General features: G+C 37.4%; 2 protein-coding genes across 7 annotated transcripts; one reads left to right on the forward strand and one right to left on the reverse strand.

Annotated features, from left to right (window-relative positions):
• Positions 1 to 1,984: 1,984 nt before the first annotated feature.
• Positions 1,985 to 16,043, reverse strand: dgkab (diacylglycerol kinase, alpha b). Its single transcript, XM_014971206.2, has 24 exons — positions 15,907 to 16,043; positions 15,313 to 15,393; positions 12,776 to 12,852; positions 11,615 to 11,759; positions 11,231 to 11,305; positions 11,100 to 11,149; positions 10,581 to 10,655; positions 10,371 to 10,487; positions 9,638 to 9,755; positions 9,440 to 9,528; positions 7,881 to 7,991; positions 7,696 to 7,794; positions 7,575 to 7,625; positions 6,582 to 6,655; positions 6,088 to 6,162; positions 5,923 to 6,008; positions 5,749 to 5,838; positions 5,515 to 5,675; positions 5,328 to 5,392; positions 5,027 to 5,117; positions 4,106 to 4,283; positions 3,896 to 4,016; positions 3,530 to 3,590; positions 1,985 to 3,027 (listed from the first exon to the last, which is right to left on the reverse strand). The coding sequence occupies exons 2-24, from the start codon at positions 15,383 to 15,385 to the stop codon at positions 2,947 to 2,949; spliced, it is 2,163 nt and encodes a 720-aa protein (XP_014826692.2). The 5' UTR covers positions 15,386 to 15,393; positions 15,907 to 16,043; the 3' UTR covers positions 1,985 to 2,946.
• A 71-nt stretch (positions 16,044 to 16,114) lies between these two features.
• stx16 (syntaxin 16) lies at positions 16,115 to 26,951 on the forward strand. 6 transcript variants are annotated; one of them, XM_088005527.1, is made up of 9 exons: positions 18,209 to 18,413; positions 18,501 to 18,644; positions 21,637 to 21,744; positions 21,823 to 21,963; positions 23,055 to 23,217; positions 23,320 to 23,408; positions 24,366 to 24,509; positions 25,118 to 25,198; positions 25,602 to 26,951. In XM_088005527.1, exons 2-9 carry the CDS (start codon positions 18,519 to 18,521, stop codon positions 25,704 to 25,706), a joined length of 957 nt encoding a protein of 318 aa, XP_087861653.1. In that variant the 5' UTR covers positions 18,209 to 18,413; positions 18,501 to 18,518; the 3' UTR covers positions 25,707 to 26,951. The 6 variants fall into 6 exon arrangements, with proteins under 6 accessions (XP_087861655.1, XP_087861653.1, XP_087861654.1 ...); XM_088005528.1 differs by having other exon boundaries at positions 18,501 to 18,599; XM_088005529.1 differs by lacking the exons at positions 18,209 to 18,413; positions 18,501 to 18,644 and adding an exon at positions 16,115 to 16,199.
• Positions 26,952 to 27,171: the final 220 nt, after the last annotated feature.

The following is a 27,171-nucleotide window of genomic DNA, read 5'->3' on the forward strand; positions in this document are numbered from 1 at the left end:
CTCTCAGCATAATGCCAGAATCTTAGGCCAAAACATTAGACTGGTTTCACAGAAAGAAAATAAAGCTGATAGAAAAGAGCAGCTGATTTTAATTCAATTGAAATACAAAGAAAAACCCAGAAATCTGAGTCAGTTTGTGTGGAAAGATGAGTTAAAATCCCACCTAAACACGTGCTACTTGTGTAACCATACAGGAGAGACCTTGACGCTGTCAAGCATCAACAAAAGCTTTTTCTGAAAAGTATGAATTACTTAGTTTGCTACCAGTATCTGATAAATTTCATGTCAATAGGTCTACTAGAAGTATATGTATGGAAAGATCAGGCATTGTTTCTCTGCATCATCTACCGTCCTTCATGTCAGAGCCTCCTCCTTTGATCCTGGCAGCCGCATCGCTCTGAACCTCTTGGGTTTTTACCTCACTATTGTGGATTACAGCCTTCCTGCTCTTCCTCCCACACTGCTGCGAAGCCTGCCTCGCTGTGGGCTGCAATGTTTGTAATAAGATTTCACCAACTCCAACTTAGAATTTCATTAAGTGGGCAGCACACGAGGTTATGCCTCCCACATGCATTCACTGATGAATAAATGCTCAACTCAGTGAACCGATTCAGCCGCTGCTAACTTGTGATATACTGCATACTTTAATTGAGCATGCATCTAAACTTTGAAATTCGCTCGGCTTGATGGGAAACTGAAAACTTTCTGGAAAGTGTGAAAATAATGAATGTGTAGCTTTAAAAGTGACAATCTACTAGATGGGTGTCCAAAGTGTGGGTTCGGGGCCTTTAGCGGCCGTTGAAATTATGTTGTTTGGCTCCTAACCACAAGTCTAGAATGGTAAAAATTGGGCCAACATAAATAGTAAACAATTAATGACCCAAAACAATTGCAAACTGTCTATTTTTCTTTTAATAAGATAACAGTCCAAATGACTTTATGTTTTGGATCTTTAATGATATACAGATTTTATTTGAAAATTTAGTTATTATTGAGCAGGTAAAGCGAAAAAAAAATAAATAAATAAAACGTAATGGCAAAAAATCACAACCTAATTTCTGTATTATTAGTTTAATTAATTTTGTGGCCCACCAGTAATTTAGATTTGCCACTTTTGGACCCTGAATAAAATATGTAATCAAGAACCAAAATAGCTGGTAAACATTCAGTAAAAATGCATGGGTAATTTAATATGTAAAAGTTGTTTCTTTAATTTTAACACATCAGAGATCATATCTAATGCATTAGTAAACCTCTGGTAACAACACGGTAAATAAATGTAAACAATTTTTTAAATTATTTCAATCTTCCTCTGACAAACCCCATCTTTAATTTGAGTAAATTTCTTTCAATGTCATAAGCACTCCTAGCAATTCATTAAAAATAAATGTAATATATTTATATTTTTCTTTTTTAAGTTGGTCAAAGTTTGCAGGAATTTATTACTAATCTTTAAATTCTTGTTTCCTTGAGCACAGTTATGACATGACACTAATGGTGAGCTTACATTTTGTGCAGCACTTTGCTTAACTACAATGTGCTAAAGGAAAAACTTTGACTCGTCAACAGTAACGTAAAAAAAAAAAAAGAAATCCACAGAGTGGCATGTTGTGGTCACCATGGTAACCATCAAACACATACCAACTCTCTGCTCGCCATCTGTCAGAAAGGACTAATTGCTCTCCTGTTGACAAAAAAAAAATTGTTGAACAATGTATTGAGAACGGATGTTCACAAAAAATACAAATATTTTTTTAGTCTGGGATTCTTTTCCTGTATTGTTTATTTTAGCGTATAGGACAAAGTTGCTTTTGTAAAACAGTATTTTCAGTGCTTTTTAAACATTTGTACCAAAGGAGACAGTAACGGTGACCATCCTTGTTTGAAGCTGTGGTGATGTATGAAAGATTGGGACAATGAAGAGTCAAAACGTGATGAGTTCAGGGACTGGAAGGAAGAATGAAACCATTACCAGCTGGCTTAATCCAGTTAGGATGATTTTAGTACACCTTTCACATCTGACGTTGCACCAGCCTCATTGAAAAGGAAAACAAACACCAGAAACATTCAAATGACAGATACACAGTTTGATATTTAACATTATACATAAACGCACACACACTCACAAGTGCACAAGTAACCTATGTAGACAAAACAGGACTTGCATTTGATTGATAAGAACAAATAATTTACAACGTTACAAAAACAAAATCACATTTTGGCTTCATTCCTCCATATTTTGGCATAGATTAATTTCCAGAAATATTGGATGTGTTTGTAAAAGAGCATCACAATCTTGTTGACTTTGCAAAAGTAAATCATTAAGTAATTTACCTCCATGAACCCACACAACTCATCTAATTTATACTAAATAAAATATGGAGGAATGCCGTTTTGTAAAAGCAGCATTTAAGCAAGCTCTACCCTGTAAGCAACAAAACACAGACATTGAGTAGATTAGTCGCATAGTAAAACATTGGCATCGCTGTTGACTTTCCTTATTTTAAAGGGATGAACACTGACGGTGAGTTTTATGAAGAGTGAGCGAGCTGCCGGGAGAATCTGGAGGCCGAGACAAAGTCGCTTCACTACAAGCTGCGTTGAGAACAGAGGAAACCTGACAATACACCACTGTAAACATTTTTTTTTTTACCACAAACCATTATCACAACATAAAATAGACACAGTGGACTCATATTCCTCTTTAGTGTAGGGAATATTTTACAAACACAGGTTGAATTATATTTAAATTGGCACACAGAAGCAGCAATTCAGACTCAAGACATGCAAAGTTACATTTTTTTCAAGTAGTTCAAGCGGGTAAATTAAAACCATGTCAGGGAAAGAACACAAAGAACACATAGGATAAAACACAGTTACTTTTGTTCAGAGTTTAATACTCAGCTGTGAGCCCCTGCAGACCGGCCGACGTGGCAGATCTGACGGCTACTTGAATTGAAAGAAGCTGCTCGGTTTGGTCGGTGCAGCCACGAGCATAGCAGCTTGGCTCTTGTGAGTTATCTTAATCTGGAAAGACGAGATGGGACGACAGTTTTTGTGTCTGCTTATTTAAAATATCTTTTTTTAAACCAACAGTGTGTGTTCTGAACTTTGTAGTAAAACTGCTTTGCATTTTGTCGTTGTTTGTGTGTCACTAAAATGTTTTGTGCTTTTCTCAGCGAGTCTCAATGTTATAAAAAAAACCTTAAAGCAATCCTATTGCTAAGAAACTAATTTAGCAGTTTTGCAGCGATATTCAATGTTTATTTTTGTTTATTTTTTAAATTTGTTTTCTTTTTTCTTCTCTGCACATATTCCTCTAATTTCAGTTTTGTATTTGAGTAGTTATTTGTAGTGTTGCCTTGAGATTTGTACAATCTTTCAATAAAATTGTTCTGCGCTGGCTGCAAAACAAATTGCCCCTTGGGGAAATAAAATGTTTATCTTGTCACGTTACAGATATTAACTATCTTGTGTTGGTCTATCACATTAGATCCCAACAGAAATGAGAACATTGATAGTTACTCGCCTCACACGGCGGCTGCATCCAGGGCTCCCCGTCAATCTGCATGGGCAGAGCTTTGGCTGTGCTGCATAGGGAAATGAAAGACTATTATAATTATTTGACTACAAACAAACACAAACAGGAAAAACCATCAAATTTGACACAGTTGTAAGGAAAGAAATCGGGTCCCAATCGGCATTTACTTATTTTCAGGATCAACAAAGCAAAGCAGCCTCAGAGGTGGAGGAAACAATAACTATGGACCATTTTGTTCATTCTGATGTCATCAATTGCTTTTAGGCCACAAATAAACTAACAGGAGTTCATTTTATCTTTAAGTTTCGAACCTGATGGTGATTTCGGAGGTCATTTTATCTTTAAGTTTCGAACCTGATGGTGATTTCGGAGGTCTGTGCCAGTCGGTGCCCGGCGCTCTTCAGTCCAGTGTAGATCTGTCCCATCTCCAAGACTCCTTCCAGCCCCACCACCTCCAAACGTTTATCGCTTATATCTAAAGTAAAGCGTGAAATAAACCCGTACAGATTTAAACGGGGTTTCTCAGACACTGCTGGAGCCGAACGGCTGCTTACAGAGACTCACCTTGTGTGGCTGTTTTGAGAAGTTCATGGTCGGTGATGACTTCGCTGTGCACCGCTTCGGGAGCGCCATCAGTTTTCTTAGACTCCCCCCAGAGGTTGGAGCCGCCATGCATGCTGGGTATGTTGAGGACGGCTATGCCCTCTAAAGAATTGCACAGGTTCAGAGGTTTTCCACAGCACTATGGAAAGACAAACGCCAAATGAATTAAAGATGATCCTGGGTGGAGGTGCTGGCTTCTGTTTAGAGGGTTTATAATCTATCTGTGTGTTTTTCACTGTGAGCTGAGCACAGAGTCTGGATTTTGGGGCCATTTTCATTGCGCTGTGTGTCAATTATGCTGTCAGATTAAACATATTGAACAGGATTGCAGATCCTAGAGGCTGGACCTGACGGGGAAGCCACCGAAACCTCTCAGATATGTGAGAACGTGCTTCTGTTTCTGGAGAAATATTCTGCTGCAGACACGATATATTTGGTATCAGTCTTAGGTACGGATCAATAAAAAATATCTATAATATCAAATAACAATACGGTACTTAAGTTTCAGATTCCCTGTTGAAATGTTAGTTCATATTTGTAATATAATTTGCTTTGATTTGCTCTCAGATTATTATTTTTTTGCTCTTTGTTTATTTAGGAAGCAGTGCACACGAATTTGTTTTATTTTTCTATTATTTTCTGTTTATCAATTTAAAGTATTTCATAGACACCTATAAACTATCTAAATTTTGTACCAGGTTTTAACAAAATAATTTAAAGGAAAAAAACGCAAAAAGGTCAGAGGTTTGGTGACACTTAAATAACAGCTACTTGTATCAATGATTCTGACACTGTTTTTACTTCGTATGATATCAGATTGTCCCGTATCGAACGCCTCTAACTGTGAAAGCAGCAGAGTCTGATTTAAGTTCAAACTCTTACCGTAATACTCAGACAATCCTTCAGATTCTTGCAGGAGGACGAGAAGGACTCAGAAGTAGCATACTCAAAGTACATGAGCTTGTTCTTCATTCTTGGAAAAAAAAAAGAGAAAATGTTTTTAGTTGTTTCCCGTTTTAATGTTCCAGTAAAAGAGATTTACATGAAATGTTTACTTTTACTGTATTTAATGTAAACATCAATGACCAAAAACCAAATCCTGAACATGTTGAATTTTGACTCATCTAAACCCAGAATAAAGATGGCAGCTGAGGATAACATCGCCTCTTGTCAGAGTCCTCACCGGCTGTTGAACTTTTGGGGATGTTTCTCTCTCATGGAGTGAAAACGATGCGCAATGGAAGCATCCTGCACGCATGCACACACACATTCACTTTTAGTTAAATCACATTTTAGCTCAAATCTACGAGCGCAGCTGCAACGGTTTGTGTTTAAGGGAACTGCATGAATGAATGTGTGATGCCCCTCACCACTCCGATAGAGAAATAGTTATTCATGATCTCGTAGGGGACGGGGTCGCCTGCATCCTGCGGGTTTTTCGGCGTCACCTTGATGCTCCAGCGATCCAGAGGGATCTGCCGACTGTCTTTAACCTCCTTCAGGACTTCCTTCAGGTCAGACCCCTCGTATCCTTGCCAGAGTTACAAGAAGAGTTTCAACTTTGAGCTACAGATGCTCGTAGCGGTGCATGCTTTGTTTTTTACCTCCTCCCCAGCGCAGGCAGCGAGCCATGTCGTTCCCAGTTCCCAGGGGAAGCACAGCTACCGGAGGATGCACGGAGATGTTCATTTTATCTGAAATCCCAAGTATTTCATTATTTCTTTAAAGCGTCAGCTCTTCCAGTCGTCTCTTGTAAAGTTAAGAGGGATTCGTGGTACCTATAGCATCCAGGAGCCACCCGACTGTGCCGTCTCCCCCACACACCAAGATCTTGAATTGACGCAGATTTCGAAAGAAGTGCAATCTGAAAGAACAAATGTCCTGTAAAAAAAATCCTTTAAAAGATGCATATAATGAACTTGCACATCGCTGGTTCACTATACCCTCTGATGGGGCCTCCGTTGCTTAGGTTGTAAACCTGACGTGGGTTCAGCAGGCCCTGAAACTTCCTGAGAACTCTGCACAAAACATCAGGCATGAAAACATCCATCAACTGAGGTCAGTCCACAGGACAAAGCAGCAACACAGTAAGTAAAAACACGGAGGATCTATTAAATTACTGGTACATCTAAAAATTAATATTAGGAAAATATTCAACATTTTTGTTGAATATTTTGTGAAGTGAAACTCATTATCAAAATTCATTACACAAAGTTAAATATTTTGAGTCTTTTTTTGTCAATTTGATGATTATGATTTACAGAAAATCAAAACCCAAACTTGCATCAAAAACATTGTCATAAACTTCAATATATCACCAAGTTTAGCTGCTGAGTTTCACTTTCTCACATGACAAAAAAATTTTTACTTTCCTAATTTTTGAAATGAGCGTGTTCACTCAGAGTTTGTTGAACTGAATTGTTTCTGAGCTGCTCACCGTTCGCCCTGCTTCCCTCCACTTTTAGGATTGACAAACACCAGCAGAGGATGAGTGTCTAGAATAGGAGCAATCTGGAAAAGGCAGAAGAAATTCAAACAGTTTTCAGTAATCTGAAATGCACAGAATTAGGTAAGATTTTGGATAAATGTGTCAGTTTATATATATATTTTATTTATTTATTTATTTATTTATTCGTTTTCACAGTGCACATGTATCACGATATGCAGCTTTAATGATTTTCTAACACAAGAACTGTATGGCAAAGCTAGAAATATTTTGGATTTTCCACAGTGCATCAAAATTATGAGCACAGACTTGAATACAATCCCACTACTCATTTCATTTTTAACATTTTGTTGCCTCAAATAATCTAATTGACTTATTTCCAGTCTGTTATATTGAGTTCAGAATAACTCCAGAAGTCTGTAAAAAAAAAAAAAAAAAAAAAAATCAAAATCAGTTTTGGGATCTTTGTCCCATCAGAAGATTTAGTGACGTCTCAGTTTCAAGCATTTATTCATTGATTTGGGGTGAAGTGGAAGAACTTATACTAATAGTATTGAAACAGACTCTCGGCATGATTCTGCCACCGCCGTGCTTCATAGTTTATTCAGTGCTCTGACGTTATAAAACTTCACTTTGACTCGTTAAATCATACTTCTTGTTACAGCTCAATCATTGTTTAAACTTAAACATGTTAATTTTGGAGCAGGTGCTTCTTTCTCAGTCGGTACCCTCCATGTCAAGGTTAAATTTGCATCACTGTGGACGGGAATATGACTATTTCAGCTGTTTGTAGTTTAATACACACCTAATGTCAGATGATTGAAATACAACAGGGCGTTCCAACAACGCAATGATCCCAAATACAGAGGAAAACTAATTTCAGATGGGAAAAAGAGGCTAAGATTAACAATAAAAGCTCTACCAGAGGCAGTGGTATTGGGATGATAAATGCAGCGATGCTGAACAGATTCAGAAGTACCAGACCTGCAGGATGTGGCCGTCAGGAGTGACGCTCAGCAGGTTGGTGTCTTCCTCCTGCAGCACCAACAAAAAGTTAGCTGCAAAGATCCTAAATGTAAAGCGAAAACGTGTTTTCTCGTTTTACCTTTGAGACGGGGTAGATGACCCACGGTGGCAAAATATGATCCTTCAGATCGCCGCAGTCACATTTGGGTACGCCGGGCACAACGCACTCGTCGTGGCGCTTAAAAATAAACCAGATTTGGTAACCAAACATGACCCCGTCTACTTTGAGGTTTTATGCCAAAGTATCCAAAGAATCGTCCTCACCATCTCCTGGCACCACACGCAGCGCTTCCCTGCTAAAGTTTTGATCTTCTTGAAGCAGACCTGACACTTACTGGCATTGCAGTCAGCTCTGATCCAGTCATGAGTTGCTTTCTGAAGTAACACAGAAGCATAACCGCTGAGTATTCTGCTGCATTTTCATTTTATTCATTTAAAAACTGCTAGGTCTGAAAGTTCATGTTCTAAATAAATGTTAAAACTGACTTAAAAGAGTCAGTACAGGTCAGCCATGGAGGGTTTGGACAGCTCAGGTTTTACATTTTTCAATAAGCATTCACCTTGTAAAGATATGTGAAGAATGTGAACCACTCGAAAATAATAATCTTTTTATAGAATCAGTTTTATCTTTCACTGAAAAATCCAACACTACATTGATTCATTGTGGGGGAAAACACCTTAATACCTTAGTCCAAGTCCCAGGACAGTATGTTGTCTTTTATTTTTAATTTAATTCTCAGTTTCAACAACAACCTTCAAAGTAAAATTAAGAAAATAATACAGCAGAAGGAACATCATGAAACAAAGAAATAAAAAAATAAATGTATGCCAAATCAACTGTTTTTAAAAGCAGGTTTATTGATCCTGCTTTTCACCCTGGACTTTTCCTTTAACATTTCATAAAGTTGCAGTATAAATGGAGAGGTCTTTGACTATTTCTCTTTGCAAATTTTTTCTAAATCTACAACTTGTGAAGAGCCAGTGGTGGAGGCTCTCATTAACTAAATATCAGTATAATGATAAGGTTTGATTGATTGCATTTTCCTTGAATGATTGGCCACAATAGAAACACTAAAAGCTCCAGTAAAAATCACATCAGAGCAAATCAGAGCTTAAAAACTCTGATCAGAATAAAATAGCAAAGCATAATTCTAAAAAATCCTTTAGTTTCATGTATTTTAGAGATTACCAGCAATTGTAACTATTATTTCTTAACATTGATTTTCTAATCAACTGAATTATTTAAATTAAATGTTAGATTTTTGCATGATTACACAACAGTCTGTTGATTTTAAGCCTTTTTTTTTCTTTTACATATTTTTACCAGGCGTGCCAACTAATGTTCCCACTGTAACACCATTAAAGCATGATGTTTCTAATACTCCTTCCTCCAGAAGACAAAGCACGTCTGTTCAGCCCACTGCTGAGGTCTGCAACATGACTCTGTAAAAACCTGCAAGCTGCGGCGCTGCTGACGCCACACGCTGAAAAGGAGATGGAGCAGACCATTGTCTGTCCTTATGCAGAATTAGGACATTTACCAGCTGCACAGAGCAGACTGTACCAGCTGTAATCCGCACTTAAAAAACACTGATGGGCTGCACTGCCTGACTAATACACTATTATGTTCTCTGTAGTCAAAGTGCTTACAGACACTGTTGGGTAAAAAGAAAAACAAGAAGTGAGGCGACAATACTGTCTGAAACACATCTGGAGCTGTGATTTAATATAAGATTGAAATTCACTTATAAACAAAGCTGGAAAGCAGAAATTAAACCAAACTGGTTGAAGTGGAAATAAAAAGTGAGGTTTGTGTTCCTTACGCCAATTTCCTCTTTGGTTTTGACGAAGGTCCGAGCGCATGGCTCAGGACTCTTGTTGGCACACTGGTTGTGGACAGTGTAAGCACAACCTACAAGATAAATAAAAAACAAACAGAAAAAGCACGGGCACATCAGCAGACCAGGTGAGAAAACCCGAAGGAGCATGACTGCCCCCTGGAGGTAGCTGCGAGCTCTTACAGTTGCAGTAGAGTCCTTGCTTGCCGAGGCCGAGCAGCATGTTCTCACACACACCGCAGTAGGTGGGTTTGTTGAAATGTTTCAGCCTCCAGATGTGCTGGCCGTCCTTCTCAGTCATCTGTGGGCGAGGAAGGAGGAGGGAGAAACAAAGTTAGTGACAAAAGAAAAACACTTGTGAAGAGTTGAGTCCTGAAACGAACCGGATTGAGGCCACGTGAAAGGAGCAGCTCAAGACTTTAGAGTATTACCGAAACTGAATTCATTTCAGTAATTAAATTCAAAATGTGGAACTCGTGCACAGTGTAATCTTATTCAAATAAAAAAGACTTTCAGCTAATGAATGACTCAGTTTCTCAGACAATTAGAATATCACCTAAGATTTATAAAAATTGTTTTTTAATAACAAAATAACAGGTAGTATATGTCCCCGTATGTTATCTGGGCTTCTTCTGCAACTTTTCTTCCACTAAACTTTCAAGTAACATGAAAGCTCAAGCTACACTTTTTTCCATGACTGTGCTGGTCAAAACATAAAGTCTGTTCTTTTTTTTTAATCTATTTTTACTTGCCTTACTTAGTATTTAAATGTTATGATAACCAATTTTTTTTTCATTTCTATTTTTAAGCCATAATCACCAAAATGAACCTAAATAAAAGTCTGCAGCATATCACTGTATGTTTACAAAACTTGAGTTTTGCAAATTTTACTGAAATAAATGGAAGGAGTGCTCACCCTCAGTCCAAGCAGCACAAGCAGAGGCACGTTGTTCATGCCTCCCTTGACCCATTCCTCCAGATTGACAGTCCCACTGTCGTCAACGTCTATTGCAGTCATCATGTCTTTGAGAACCTAAAACATCATTTTATCCAGTCATAAACAGGACACTTATACTTCATAGTGCACATATTAAAGGGAAGCAAAGAATAGAAACAGAAGTTGTACTGGTCTCAGCTCAGTCACGTCCCAGCCCAGGTAATCAGCGGCTCGCATCATCTGCGCAATTATACGATCCACTTCCTGGAGATGAGACCACGAGTTTTTACATAATCTTATCCATCTCACTCAGTGTGCAAAAACAGACCTGATGCAAAGATTAGATTAGAAACAAAAACAGCCAAAACATCCAGTGTAGCAAGGAGTAAAAGTGGAAACAAAGTGGAACATTCCTCAATAGAGGAAGCTAAAAAATATATACATATATATATATATATATATATATATATATATATATATATATATATATATATATATTTTTTTTTTTTTTTTTTTTTTTTTTTTTTTTTTTGGTCAATAACCAGTCACAGCTGATCAAAGGAAAGAAGATCATTTAATCAGTGGGTGATTGATTAGTGCATCTCTAATAATTTTGCTTTTAATTTATAACTAGTGTAACGTGAAAATTAGTAAATACGTCTTTTCTTTCTTTTCCTATTAAAGCATCAAGGTCCCATTCATACTTACAGAACTGTCCAAGAGTCCGTTTCCATCTTTGTCATAAAGCTTGAAGGTAACTGGAACCAAACAAAAAGATGTCAGTCATTTCTACACATTCATCTTTAATTAATCTGTTCTAGAGTAATTAATGAACCAACACTCAAGCTTTTCCCGTGGCTGTCCTTCCTCCAGCACTGAGAAGTAGCAGGAAACGTCACGAAGAAAAACCCCACCTGAAACGACAGACACTTTGCAGCAACTGGAAATTCATTACATGAGATTAAAACAAGACAATTTCACTGTCAGACTTTCAAGTTTTTGTAAAGTAGGAGAAAACATCACAGTTAGCTTTCTGCTAATCAGTGAAATCAGTGCCTGCAGCTTCATTCATGTGACACAAAAAGTAACAGGCAAAGGTTGAGCAAACTGTCTTTTTAGCATTCCTTTATTCTATCTCTTCAAGGAAATGCTGAGAATCCCACTCATTCATAAACAGCAGACATTTCCTCCTGATGTCCCTTTCAGGTATTTTAATGAATTACCTCCATGAGACGTGGACCGTTTTGGAGACCCGTCTAGCTCTGCTTGTTGAAAATAGTTAAAGAGCTTTTGGCAGAAGTTTGGAGGGAAGCTCTCCACTTCCAGGTAAGTCTTCAGGAAGAGGCAGAATCCCTCCAGGTGGAGGCACTGAGCAGAGACACAGGGTCACATTTACACTGAGCACACAGATCTATTACAACAACCAGGAAAAAAAATCATTTTTCACTTAAATTCAAAACATAGTCACTGCAGTCAAGCAAATAGATAATTGATGCTGTCACAGTGACAAATGTGACAAAAGAATTGTCCTAGAAATGATTGTGATAAACGATAATATTGTCATTTTGAGACCATTTTCAACCAATATCACCAAATATCAAATATCTTCAAATATCAAACACCAAAATACTTTAATTCGTAAAGAATATTTAGTACTGGAACTGGGAAACATTTTAGATATGCAAAATAAATAAACAACCGAAACAACAGTTCAAAAAGCTAATAAGCTAATAAGCTTTAATTTATGCTAATATGCGGTTAATTGATTTATTGTTTATTGTGACAGGCTTAAAGCTAATATTTAAAAATATTAATTGAATAAAATTTCCCCTTATCCGGGTTTTTCTCACGCAGTTGAACCCTTCCTTATCAGTTACATTTTTCTGGTAGTTAAATATTTCTATAAATTATCAAGAAATGTAATTATAAACAGACACAAATTCTGAATGTCTAAATTGAATCACATTTTCTGCAGATTTTGTCGTACACCGCATGTCTAAATGTTTTGGTTCTGATCCCCGTAGGAGTCCAGACTACTAAAAAATTGCACTAAAATAACTTTTATCAACGTCTGGCAGGTTGATATAATTTTTTGGAGTCACATAAATGTTTTTAAGTGACATTATTTGTGAAACTGGAAACATCCTGTAGTGGTTTTGCTCCAACTAGTCCAGGAAAAAGTGCTAAAGTACCAAATAGAGAGAAGATCAACAGTCACGTGACAAATTAATATGTACTTGTGTGTTAAAGCAGACATTACTCACACATTTAACATTTGGTTTTAGATAAAGTGTTTTTCCAAAATTCAGAATTGGTGAATTTAGTCTGAACTCTGCTGGACGGACGGACGGATGGATGGACTGATTAAAAAAAGCATGAATTACCTCTCCAGATGTGTGCTTGGCATATCGGCCTCCTGGGTGAAACTCCTTGATCACATCTTTGACCCTCAAACTGCTTTCTGCAGGTAGGATATTGGAGACGTCAAAATAAAACTTCAGTCATAAACTTCACGTGAATGTTAACTTTTCTGCATCTGAACTGATTATAACAAATCCTGCAATACAACTGATTACATCTAATTGCAAATCAGACACATGGTTTGTTTTTGTTAAAGCAGCAACTGAAAGGTGGGAGTATCAGTAAACGGGACCATGAATAAACTCTGTGTGTGTGTGTAGGTGTGTGTGTGTGTGTGTGTGCGTGTGTGTGTGTGTGTGTGTGTGTTTATAAAACATTCATTTGGGCCCCACAGTCTGAGCAAACACACACCGCCTCTGAGCACATGGTACATGTAATTATCTATTCATCCATTATCCAAATATAGGCCTACAGACCCATTTCATTTCTACCAAAGCCTTTGAGTAGACGGAGTATTTTTAGATTGGTGCAGCTTCCCCGTCAAGAGGTCCCATATAATTCAGCATTAGCTGTGACCCCAGAGCCGCGGCGTTCAGTTTAATGGCTTCTCCAGAGAAGGTGAGCGAGAGTTGACGTGTTCACAGTTCACCCAGTCAGGCGGCACTTTTAACAGGATTTAGATGGCCGACCTGATGGGTGTGTGGACTGGTCTCGTCTGAATGGACTTTGCTCACCTCTCCCTTATCTCAATTAGCGTTTATGGATCTTTCCTAATACTGAACTGCTTTCAGTCTGTGAAAGTGCAGGACTACTGAACTATTTGGACACTCCCACTCACACAAAGAGAACGGTGGGTGTGTCCAGTCACATGTGAGGTTTTATTCAGCTCTTCTTGAACGGTTTACACTAATTCATAAATAAACACACTGGTCCTTGCAAAAGTAATGAAACCCCACTTTGAACTTTTTCAAACCTTTCTTACATTGCAACCAGAGCTATAATAGTTTCGGGTTTCTCATTATAGTTTAGTTTTATTTCATTGTGACTTTTTGTTTGTCTAATTCAGTTTTAATTAGTGTGTTTGCTAGTTTTTATTAGTTATTAGTTAAATGTTGCTTAGTTTTGGGCTAGTTTTTATTATTTATAGTAATAGTTTTTGTTTATTTATACTTTCACCTATTTGAATTCTGCACCTTGTGATTATGTACATATCAACTGGGTAATGAATACTCAACAATAGATGTCATTTTCAAAGAAATTATTAGATTATTGTTGATCAACCAAATGACTGGTACTTTCTCCCAACTTTCACAGTCACCATTTAGCGTAAGTGTTGCCAGGAGTATGGAGAGCCGTAATTTCTCGACAGCTTATGTGGGAGAAAAAAAATCTATTTCATATCAGTTCAAAAAGCTAATAAATAGATTAATAAACACAAAAACGAATGATATCTATAATTCCAGTATATTTTAGTTACTGCTATATAAAGGGACAACATAGTTCCAGTCAGTTACAGTTTTACCCCATTAATTACCGTTTTTATTTATTTCAGATAACAAAAATCTCAATTCTAGTTTTTGTTATTTTGTTAGTTTTAGCTAACCTTGGTTGCAACGACAATTATCCAAGTAGTATATAACAGTGAGCTAGAAGGGAAATGATAAACAAAATTTCAGACATTTTCCTTAAAAGCATGGTGTGCCTTTCTAGGTGCTGAATCAGAACCTAGAAATGCTTTCACTGCAATTAGACCTGCACATCGTTTGGGTGATGTCTGTAGCAGCTTTGCACATCTAGACTCAGATATTCCTGACCATCCTTTTCTGCAAAAGTAGGAGAGCATCCGTAGATACTGATTTTGAAAACTTGCTGTAGGTTCTCATATAGATTTAGAGCTGCACTTTGACTGGGCCATTCTAACTCACTGCAGAAACACAAAATCTTACCATTTTTTACCACTTTAAATAGAACAAAATTAATTTTTTAGCAAGATAGAGAAGCTTGTTTTAAGTCTTTTTGTCCTTAATATTGACAAAAAAAAAGTACTTGTTTCACTGGCAGATTATTCCACTTATAAAGAGACATTTTCCCATCCTCCTCCTGAGCTACTAAGGGCCTGACAGCTGATTTTCTGACTAAAACTCTCCTCACTTTAGGTGGATGACCATGTGACGGTAAGTTTGCTGTGGTGTCCCTCTCGTTCCATCAGATGATAGATTGAACAGTACTTCATTGTTTCATAACGTAGCCATGCTTTAAGCTTCTCCACATTATTATCTCTGTCCTCCGTGGAGCAGCTGTATTTACACAGAGGTTAAATAAAAACATGTAACTACTGAAGGCAGCTAAAAGGGGTGTTTATTGCGAAATTACTACATAAGCATTCAACATAAACTCATAAAATTACATTAAAAATATGTTAAAGTTTGTGGTTTCAATGATAGGAAGTGAAACAAAAACATCAATCGATCAAAAACGGAACTTTTTTTAAAATATCATTTTACAAACTTAAGTGTATAGATTTCCTAATTATTGCCATAAATGTGAGAAGAGAGCTCACCTTCCATGTAATGCTGCAGCTGGATGAAATCCACAGGAGTCAGGGTCCCTTCTGTGTCATCAGCTGAGGCCATGATGATCCCTGCAGGAAAAACAAGACAGAAAACCAAACAATAACCAGACAGTCAGCGGTCTGACAGAAAAAGCATGAGATTTAGTTCCTCCTTGCTTGTCTGTTACATGAACTGGTTTGTCTCCATTCCAAGCACTCCAGCATACCAGTGGTGTGTGAAACACTCCTCTTTTCAGGGATAATAATCTGCCAACTGAAAGTTTTTTTGTTTTTTTTCCCTATCAGTAGTTCAAACCAGACCTGGATATCTCTGCTTTCATGTCTTAAAAGTTGCACCAGTTGCTGCTGAACTGTTGCACTATTAACTGGGAGCTGCAGATAATAATAAACAAAACCAACCCCAGCACCAACAGGTTGACAAGCTGCTTGAAAAATGTGATGATGTCCCATTATCTTAATCAGCAACTCAAGCTGAAGATAAATCAGCAATTAAAGCCATCCTTTGAAAGGGGGACGCATCCATCAGAGAGGATTATAATGTGAAAGCAGAGTGACTGGCAGCGCCAGGGCCTTTAAACTCACCGGGATAGCGCTCGGTCAAAGTCACTCAGGTGTTCAAGCAGGAAGAAACCCTCTTGGGCTCTCCCTGAAAACTTGACTCCGTCTCTCGGAACCAAACCGCGGCGGAAGGCGCGTCAAAAAAAAAAAAAAAAAAACACACACACACCGTCCCAAGCGCGGATAAAGTCAGCAGGGAGCTCTGGTGCCGCGGCCGCCTGATCCTTGTGGATGAATTTCAGCCGCAGTATTAGCGGGCAGAGCCAGAGGGATTAAGAATGAACGGAGGAGGAGCTTTCAGCTACATAATAATTACGGTTAGTGGCACCACCCAGGCCCCGTCACCGACCTCAAACACGCCACACTTTATTCATTCGGTGCCATTTGGCCATTGTAGCTTTATATAAAGTATTGCTTTTCTTGATTTTATTATTTAATGTGATACGGGGCTTGTTAGACAACAAGAAAATTAATGGTGAAAGTCTTTGTACTACAGGGATCAAATATCCACCATGTTACAGGCAGAGTTGGATAGAGACTAGTTTACTGAGTGACATTTACTTGAGTAACTTTTTAGATGTGTTTATTTTTTTTATTTCAGGAGTATTTTTACTAAACTGTACTTTCTACTTTTACTTGAGTAATTTTATTATGAAGTATTGGTATTCGTGCATAAATTTTCTGGAGATTCTGAAGAACAAGACGCACACCTTCAGTTTTTGTTAAAGTTTCATAAGTTTTAAATTGAAATTAATCAATTTGGATTTTTTTCTTTTGAATGATTTTGTTATTTTGTACTGATGTTATTCATAAGAATTATTTTCACTTTGGTCCTTAAAATACCTAAATTTCCATGTAACTCTTTATTTTAGTCCATCTGATGATGTAATTTTTGAATATTAATTGATTGATGTTTTGATCAGCTATCAATTCTTGAGTAACTTGACACTCTTTTATTATTACTTGGGTAATTTCGTGGACAGCTACCTTTTAGTTTTACTTGAATAGAAATATGTTGAAGTAGTGCTGCTCTTACTTGAGTATAATTTTTGGATACTCTTCCCCTGGTTACGTTTTCCAATAGCTGACTTGTCCCTAGCTTTACATTATAAATTATTTTTATTTTTAGAGGCACGGACTTCTACAGGAGAAATCAAACCCAATGGGAGAAAACCCAGTCAGAACACTGAAGGGAGATGAGAATCCAGCAGAAACTCATAGGAAGGCTAGTTAGAGACTCTTTTCCTAATGGGGATTGTGGCTCTCTCATCAGGTCATTTGCATACCAGCTAATGTCTTCTCATGAACTTCACCTGAAAAAAAAGTTTTATTCTTATTCATGCATTTCTGCTTCACATCTTCAATCAACAAACTTACCTTTTCCACATACACACCCAAACAAAAACACAAATAAGAAGTTTTCTCAAATATGCACTTTGGTCCGAGTGGTATTAAACAAAGGTTTTGTGTAGATGAATGGCCAAAATGCATAAAAACGTATAAATTTTCCCCCAGATATCCAGTTACATAGGCCTAAGTAAAGTTTTTCTGCCTTCTTTCAGGGTTTGCATCACAACAAGTCCTGCGGCACCTCTGCTTTTCTGCAGCAGATAATGCCATTCCCTGACAAAAAAAAAAGTTAAAATAAAGGGTGATACTTACCCTGCTTGTTGTGGATGTTTAATCTAGATTAAATTTTAAATGCATTGTAGTTCTTTTTCTATGTCATATGAATTAAAAATAAAAATCAATGAAGTTATGCACTGACCTAAAAAAACCAATCCGATGTTTAATTATAGTTCTCTTCTCACCTGCTTTTGTTTTGTATGACTACTAAAAACAACTTATTACTAATTAGTTCCTCCATATTTCAGACTTCATGGAAACCTGTGCTCTTATTCTAATAAATATTATAAAGAATTCTTTCTATTTAAAGAATTAAAATGGCCACTCAACCCTGCAAGAATAGAAATATAGACAATAGATTGATTAATGTTTTAAACGATTAAACTATTAAAAATGTTGCTCATTGGGATATTTTTTTTAAAAAATGCTAGAATGTTAATAATAAGTGAAATAACATGTTGTTCTCATTGAAATAGCAATGCATTTTTGCATTATTTTTACAGTTTCACTAAATAATTTAACTGGCTGCAATGTATCCTGTCCTGTATCAGCATGAGCCATTATTTAGAAAAATCACGGCGCTTTTTAAACCTGACAGTGTTTAAACAAAGAAAGAAAAAATGTTAATTGAGGCACTAGAGGGCGACATATCTGTAAAGTGCTGATGAGGGTAGCACTAGAAGAAGATGCGCTTAACGCAGACGTTTACGTGTTGACGTACACATACTTCCGTAGCTCTCTAAGAGAGGAGCAACCGTTTCCAATTTGACCACAAATACAAAATTGTCTTGAACTTCCCGGTTTTCTCTCGATACTAAAATTTGATGCTAAAGAAGCTTGACAGATCAATATGATCGGAGAGATTTGATGTGCTGTAACCGCGAGACTTCCCTCACTCTTCGCAGGTAAAGCTAAAGCTAGCAGCGCGTCATTGGAGATAATTTACTAAATCATCGGGTGATCCGCAGTCAGTTTGTCCTCTGTTAATTCAGAGCTCAACAAAGGCAGTCATGGCCACTCGGCGTCTGACCGATGCCTTCTTGTTAATGCGGAACAATGCGATCCAAAACCGGCAGATTTTGGCTGAGCAAGTGAGTACATACGACCCCCGTCTGAGTACACGTAGCAATGCTGCGGTGAGTGCTCTGCATTGTTTTGACATTTTACTGTGTGTGTTTGCATGTAGTTAGTCCCTGAGTCCGCGTAGCTAGAGCCACCTGGGTAGCAGTAGATATTCTGTGTTGTCAGAGCTGATGCGGTCCCTTGTTTCACTTCATGACTGATTGACGAGAGTGAATCAGGAGGACCATGCAAGGATGTTTTATTGCCCGCAGAAGCTAAATCGAAGCTAAAAACTATGAAAAATGGCATTTGTTAAATATTAACCACTGCTAAAGTCTGTTTTTGACACTATTTAAATCATTCATTGCTACTGAAAGTTAAAAGATGTTTACATGTGTTCTCGTCTCTGTAAAATCTGTGCTGTAGTCTAGGTCCATCCTGTGACTGTAGCTGATTTCCTCTGTGACATGTTTTGGATTGGCCAAGTCAGCCCTCTGTTTTATTTATATATATATATATATATATATATATATATATATATATATATATATATATATATATATATATATTAAAAGATCCAAAGCTAGGTTGATATTCAGGCTTGTAAATCAGTATTCACATCCCTTGAACTTTTTCAACTTTTTGTCAGGTTACAACAAACTCATCCTCATTTTCATGAACATGTTGGTTGGCACCAGCAGGTTTTCATCAGTGATTTCTCATCTTTTTTCCCCATATTTATTCATTAACTGTGACATGCTTCCTTGTCCTTGCTAAAGCGAACTTTCCCCACAGCATGATGCTGCCATTACTATGTTTCACAGGGTTTTCAGGGGGAGGTGCAGTGTTAGTTTTTTGCCGCACATTCTTTATTATTTCACCAAAACACCATTTTATTCAATACTTTTCCCACTGTACTTTTCCCACGGATCCTCGACTTCTGACTAATGGTGTCCTTCCACAGCCTGTCAGTTCATTACTTAGTAGCGTTCTCTTATTTTGAGGTTTCTGTGATATTTTCAAAGTTTTGAGTATGTTATTACAGCCTTCTTCAAACATCTCCCTTTGCCTTAGCCTGACTGCTGTGTTCTTTGATCTTCATTATGCTAATTGTTCGTTAGCATTTTTTTAACAAGCACCCTTCATAGAACAACTGCATTAATACTAATACCGGTTATTTGTAAAACATTTGTAAACAATGTATTAGTACATCCCATTTCACAATTATGGACTATTTTATGGTCTATAAAATAAAACTGCGATACAATACGTTGAAGTTCATGGTTGTAATCCGACAACAACACTTAAAAAAAAAAGTGCAAAGGGGGTATGAATACTTTTCTGAGGCATTGTGAGAGACAAATCACCACATGGTGTGGAATCTCTCCACAAAGGCGCAAAATGAGTCCAAACATTTTCCCTCAGAGCAGCTCTAATGGAAGGCAAACATTTTTATCTGAGATCTTCCTTCCCAAACTTGTGTTTTTTCCAAACCCGCAGCTTGAAAACCCAGAAAGGATAAAGCTCGGTATCAGATTACCAGGGAGCCCAAACAAGGGATAGTGGACATTCCTTGCCTGCCTGCAAAGAAAACTTCATTTATTGTTGATCATCTGATGTGATAAATTTCATTTACAGGGCGTTATGAGTCAGTCTAGAAACAAAGCCTGTGTTATAAACCCTGATGTTTGTATGCATGCTGAAACCTTTGCAGAAGTAAAGGTAGAAAAACAGTCCTCTTCTTACTCCCTGAAACATTCTCTAAGCTGTAGGAAGCTTCCAGCTGCGACTATCACACCCTGCTGTGAACCTTTCCACCACATTCCTGCTCACCTCACATTCTCTCGTAGAAACACGAACAGATCAGTGTTATGGTTTCACTCCATTTTATTGGAGAATACTAACAGTGGCCTTGACAAAGCACTCGCATGCTTTAAACATTTTAACATTTTGTCACAACCTTTAACCTCATCGTATTTTATTGGGATCTTATGTGACAGACCAAAACTTAAGTACACTGCTGTATCTATTATTTAAAATGGAGTATGGTGCTCCAAACTCACCACGACCAGGGAAGGTCAGCAGTAATTAGAGAAGCACCTGAGACGCCTGGCGGTAACCGTAGAGGAGCTGCAGAGAGCCGCAGCTCAGGTGGGAGAGTCGGTCGACGTTAAAACCACTGACATTCGTACTCTTCACCAATCTGCAGTTTCCCCAAAAACAATGTAGGAGAGACGGCAGCATGTGAAGGAAGAGACCCTCACCAGCTGAGACTGAAATCAAACTTTCTAACCTATGCACAAAATGCTGTAAATCTATCGCTGCGGCATGAAGGGTGGCAGTGGCAGCATCATGCTGTGGGGATGTTGGACATTGACACATGACAATGTGTCAATGTTGACACATACAGTCTGACTGAGTTTGAGCTGTTTTGCTCAAACAGTCTGAAGACATGGGGAAACTGAAAAAGCTGTAATTGCAGCTGAGGGTGGTTCTGAAGGGAAGGTTAAGTAATTCAAAAACATTTTTTCTCCACTTCAGATGTTCTATTACTTAAAATCCCAATATCATACTGTGACGTCTGTGGTTGTTATGTGGGAAAATTTTATAAGGACTTACTGAGAATAGTATTTTTTTTTCTTCTTTCTGTATGGGAGCTTACACGATCTAACGTTGCATCATTGTCTCTCAGGGATGATTTATTTCTTACACTAGTAACACACTCGAGTACATTATGAAGGACTAATATGAGCTGCTAGAACTAATGATGCTCATTTTTAACTGAAAGTAGACAGCAAACCTTTTCTTTGATATTTACAGGGGGTTTTTTCTGCGTTTCAATCTGTTACTTCTGCTTCTCTCCCCCTTTGCTTAACCTGGCTGGATGGAAACACTCTGCTCTCTCACAATCACATTAGGAGCTTGACGAGGTACTACTGTTGTTTTCCCTTCACAAAATTAAGAGAATAAAAGTAGAGCTCTACAATCATCATAATCATCGCATCATTTTGTTGCTATAAGAAACATTTTTATACAGATGTCTGTTTTTTTTGTTTTTTTTCTAAGTTGGCCGATGACCGGATGGCTCTGGTCTCTGGGATCAGTCTGGACCCAGAAGCTGCTATCGGCGTCACAAAGAAGCTGCCTCCCAAATGGATAGAAGGGGTCGACGAGGTAAATCGGATCATCGGTCGGGCAGAAATGAAACAATGAAACGCGCGGTATTGATTTTTTTGACTGCTGATCTTTCAGATCCAGTACGACATCACACGGATCCAGCAGAAGATGAGGGACCTGGCTTTGCTTCACGACAAGCACATGAACCGTCCAACGCTGGATGACAGCAGCGAGGAGGAGCACGCCATAGAGATCACTACCCAGGAGATCACGCAGGTGCTTTTGTTCACCGCTGTCCCCATTTGGATCAGTTTTGGTTTGAGAAATTCACCTTTTTATCTAATTTCAACACTCGCTGTCATTACTGTCCAGATGAGGAGTGGAATCAGCAACTTGCCTACAGGAGCAACTTGCTTATTGCTGCAAAGGTTAAATTACGCAGTGCAGTTTTATCACTGAGCAGCAAATAATAACTGCGTTTAATTATATTGCTAAAAATATTGATATGAAAATAACAGTGGAGGGAAAAAAGCAACAGACTCAACAATAGTTTTAGTTTTTGGGGTAAGTAAACATAATTATGCAGAGTTTATTTTTGTCACAATAAATAAAAAATTGACAATATAGATTATGCAGTAACATTCGATGGTAAAAGAATTGCCCGTTAGCTATCTAAAATTAAAGACAGATGTATTTACTGTAGCCTTTCCCTGTGGTTCCACATCAGCTTTAGCACTTTTCTGTCTGTCATCGTACGCTTCGTCTCACTTTGTCAATTTAATGGTTTATGGTTTGAGGTTTTATATTGTGCAGCACTTTATGACTTTGTTAAAAAATAAGTAATTAATCTCTGCTGAAATTTTCCTTTAAGCTGTTCCTAATTTCTTCAATTCGTCTGCTGATTTTCTCAACTAAATAATGTGCTAAATGGAGCGACACGACTTACAAAGTGTGGCTAAACGTGATTTAAAAGTATCGTGCAGAAAGCTGAATTTATTTATTTATTGCTTTGAAAATTATTACTGGTTAACTTGTTGCTTTCGCTGTTCATATCTGACCTCATCAAAGGGGCAGGTTTTTAACATTTTTGTGGTTGCGCAGCTTTGTTGGAGCAGCAGCAGCTTTTATTTATTAGAGATTTATTTGTGTAATTTCCATTCAAATAAAATCTCTTCTTTATATTTGTAACCTTTTTAAAACATTTTTCTTTCTTGAACAGTGGAGGAAAACTCAAACTGATAAAACAGAGATGCTTTTGACATTGTTGACTTAACAGAAAAACGTCAAACATAAAAACACGACCTCTTCTAGTCGGGTCCTGCTTTGCTTGCGCTGGTTGACGGCTCGTGATCTCGTCTTCTGCTCAGATGTTCCACCGATGCCAGCGATCCGTGACGGGCCTGCAGTCTCGCCGGGGCCACTGCACCGAGCAGGAGGAGAGGCTCTTGGTGAACGTGGTGTCGTCCCTGGCTCAGAGCCTGCAGGACCTGTCCACCAACTTCAGGCACACGCAGTCCAGCTATTTAAAACGTAAGGAACTTCTTATTCTGTTCAACATCATCTACGTAGATCCACCTTAGACGGCGTTTCTTTTATTTTGCCGTTTTAATCATGCGGACGGTTATGTACCAGGTATGAAGAATCGGGAGGAGAGATCGAAGCACTTTTTTGATTCAGGACCTTTAATGGAAGAGGATGAAGAGTTAGCTCTGTACGACAAGGTGAGAGGATTTTGTTTGCGCCAGCAGAGCGAGAGCAGGACGGCATTGCTGCAGCTGAACGATGATTACATCATAAGCAGTTTCCGTACATTTTTGAAGTTGAGCTTATTCGACGTAAAGCACTCAGACACGCATAATAGTTGTTGCAATCAGTTAACCCTGCAGCTACAAACCAAAGAAATTCAAAACAAAGTTGAGTAAAAATAATTCATAAGTGTTGTATAAATCAAAAAGGTGTGGGCTGAAGCTATTTGGGTTTGTTCCACTCTTCATAACTTTAAGTAAAATTAACAAAATCCATAAAAAATGCATAAAAATCCAGATGAGAAAAGAAAAAAGAGAAAGGTAAACTAAAGTAAGTAAATCATCAGGAAGTTCTCAATCATATTTCAAATATGAAAGTCACTTTATCGCTTTCAGTCATTCTATGTTTTAATTTATTTTTAAACTGTGTTATGTTATTACTTAGTTTAAGATCTTCAGGCAAACTATCAACTCCAGCAATGGAGATACACATACTTTTTAATGTTATACTTGATTATTTTGGTAATTTTATGAAAGTGTAAATAAAATTGAGATGTTTTCATGAGTCTGCCTATTTGTCTCCCTCTTTTTGGTCATCTTTCACACATTTTGCTTTATTAGAATTAAATCTAATGTAGAATTTAGAAGTGGTATTTTGTATTTATGAGTTGATTCAGGCCTGCATTAAGCTCCTTTTAAAAAGTTGAAAAATTATCTTTTCCATGAAAGTGAGCAGGATGAAAGTATCAAGAAATAAAACAGCCCAGTTTATCTGTCACTGAAAATGGTTAGCAACCAGCGACATGAACTCATTAATATTGATGAATTACTGTTGCATTATGGGTTGGAACAGCGTTTGCTCAGGTTTTCTGTGCTTATTATCCTCCCTTCTTTGTGAGTGTGTAACAGGGTGTGTGAATCTTGAATTCTCAGGGGTTCACAGATGATCAGCTGATGCTGGTGGAGCAGAACACGGTTCTGGTGGAGGAACGGGAGAGGGAGATCCGACAAATAGTGCAATCCATCTCGGATCTGAATGAGATTTTCCGGGATTTGGCGGGAATGGTGGTGGAGCAGGTACTGAAAGGAGAATAATTAGTGGAATAATTGTAAATGCTACATTTCTTTTTTCTGTTTTTTTATTGCTTACTGTGAAAATTTAAGTCATTTTGTTTTTGAAAACAATATTTTTAGAGGATCTTTTTCATGTTGGTAGAAGCCTTAAATCTTTTTGCAGATTTTTTTTGTTTGATTTCTTTTTTTTTTCCAAAACAATGCAATACTAGAGTTTATGGTTGAGGCTGCTGTATTTAAAAAACTGCAGAAAAATGCATCTAACAAATACAACTTAAAAAATAATTATAAAAAAAAACTAGAAACAAAAAATCTAGCAGCCAGAAAAATATTTAATCAAAGAAGGAAAAAACTGCGTTCAGTTGAAGTTTGCCTTTTTTTGTTATTTAATATATAACAGAAGAGAAAGCATTTGATACCATCTCTGTATGAAAATTCATTCACCCCTGCATTTTAGAGATTATCTCTGTAAAATAAAAACATCCTTATATAAAAGTTTAGATGTATTTGGAAATGGAGAAAAAAAAAAACTGGCGTTAGCTTTACAAAATAAAGTGCAGCTCCGGCTGTTTGTACTTTGTTCTAATAAAAATGTTTTTATTTTCTCAAAGGGAACTGTTCTGGACAGAATTGACTTCAACGTGGAGCAGGCTTGTGTAAAAACAGAAGACGGACTGAAACAGTTACAGAAGGTAAACAAAACACACGGTTCTGCATGTCATATTTCAAGTGCTAGATGTTTCCTGTATGAACCATCCAGTTATGATCGTAAGTTTACAAACACATGATCGGCAGGGCTGCCTTATAGATTTCAGGCTTTCAATAATAAATCTGTATTTTTTTTTTTCCAAAACGTGAATGACGACAAAGCAATTAACATAAACGTCTTTGAATCTAACAATTGGATACATTACATTATTTTTATCCATAGTCATGAATTTGGATGACTTTGATCATTCATTTGCTTAAGTGTTAAATGTCAACCAAAAAATTATTTTAATTTTTAAAGACAATAATAAAAATCCACATGCTAAATTAATGAGTCGGGACCTAAATTTTTCTGTTTGTATGTTTTTTCTTCCCTTTCCTTCGCAGGCAGAGCAGTATCAGAAGAAAAACAGGAAGATGCTCGTCATTTTGATCCTTTTCGTCATAGTCCTCGTTCTAATTATTATTCTTTTTGGAACAAAGTTTAAGTGAAGCATTCCTCCGGCTTCGTGTCCATCTGTTTGGGTTTTTGTCACGTGTCTGTTTGGACTTGGACTCTTCTGGATTCGTCTTGAAGCCGTCAAGAAGAATTCAACATCCCTCCAAGTGCATTTTCAGCGGCGTGGAGATGCTTTCTGGTTGCTGTCGAATGAAAGAAGCGAATCTTCAGTCTGGTTAAACACGAAGACTCTTGACAGAAGCCCCGTCCGCGCTGACATATCTGTGTCTTAACGAAAGGAAAACCCCTTTAATGTTGAAGTACTCGTGATAAACTGCTACAACGGAGCATTTTCTGTCGAAGCACAGGTGGTGATGAAGACCAGTGACTTCTGTCTAATATTAAGTAATTTGGTTTCTGATGGGGACAAGAGTTGGTAAAAAATCAATGCATTAGGTGGGATTTCACTGCTAATTCACTCTCAGCTCAGCGTTATATTTACATCTCAGTATTTGACTTTTTAAAGATGTAAAGAGGATAATATTAGCATTTGGGTTGATTAGAGAAGCTGGTTAGTTCCAAAAAAAAAAAAATCCTTTGTTTTATCAACTCCCTATTTTATTTAAGTGGCTCTAATATTAATAATATTTTAGTCTTCTGTCACATTCGCTACACTTTGAATGAAGTGCTCGTTGTAAAAACACTTGTTTTTATATTCTGCGGTCCATGCATAAAGTGCTACCTTTTTAAGCTCTTGCAGTTTGCACATATTGAGGGCCTAAGAGGAGAGAAACCTTATGATGTAATACTACTGTTGCTTGTATGATAAAAAAAAAATTATTTATTTTCTGATACCTTCAAATAATCCAGAGGTGTTTCCTGTAGATTTACTGTAGACTGAGTAGAGTATGTTTAAAATAAATCCACTCCACTGAAAACTGTGATGTTGTCCAACGCAGGCAGTCGTTTGAAGAGATCCTCATCAGTTTTAGGATGATTATTATTGTTTCTACTTCAGTTTGGACACATTTCATTCGAGTGTGTTTCGAATTCTCCTCATGTACTTTCTCATTTTAAAGACTGAGAAGCTTAAATGATGGCTTTACTATCTGTACTTAAACCTACACTTTATACAACTGTCCAATCATCTTTGTCGTTGATGTGGAGTTTTTGTTTGTGACGGACATAATGGTCTTTGTGGTACTACATGTATGCTTTGGTTTTTGAAGTGAAACAGTGGAGGACATGGCTGCTTTTTTTTTTTTTTTTTTTTAAGAAAATAAAGCTGAAATATGGTGTGTTTTGTGTGTGGTGAACATAAAGAGACTATGATGAATATTAAAGACAGCAAAAAATAAAATGGCATAGTTTAGTATATTTCATCAGCTAAGGTTTGGTCTATTACAGCTACGGTACCGATTAATATCCCTTGCAAACTTTGCTTTTTGGGACCTCTGTAAAGGTTTCCTCCAGGTTGCTTGGTGTACAATATTTGGATGTTCAGTGGTGCCCCCAATG

Source organism: Poecilia mexicana, unplaced genomic scaffold (genome assembly GCF_051168715.1).
Source record: "Poecilia mexicana isolate PSO_F unplaced genomic scaffold, ASM5116871v1 scaffold_5, whole genome shotgun sequence".
NCBI classification, from domain to species: Eukaryota; Metazoa; Chordata; class Actinopteri; order Cyprinodontiformes; family Poeciliidae; genus Poecilia; species Poecilia mexicana.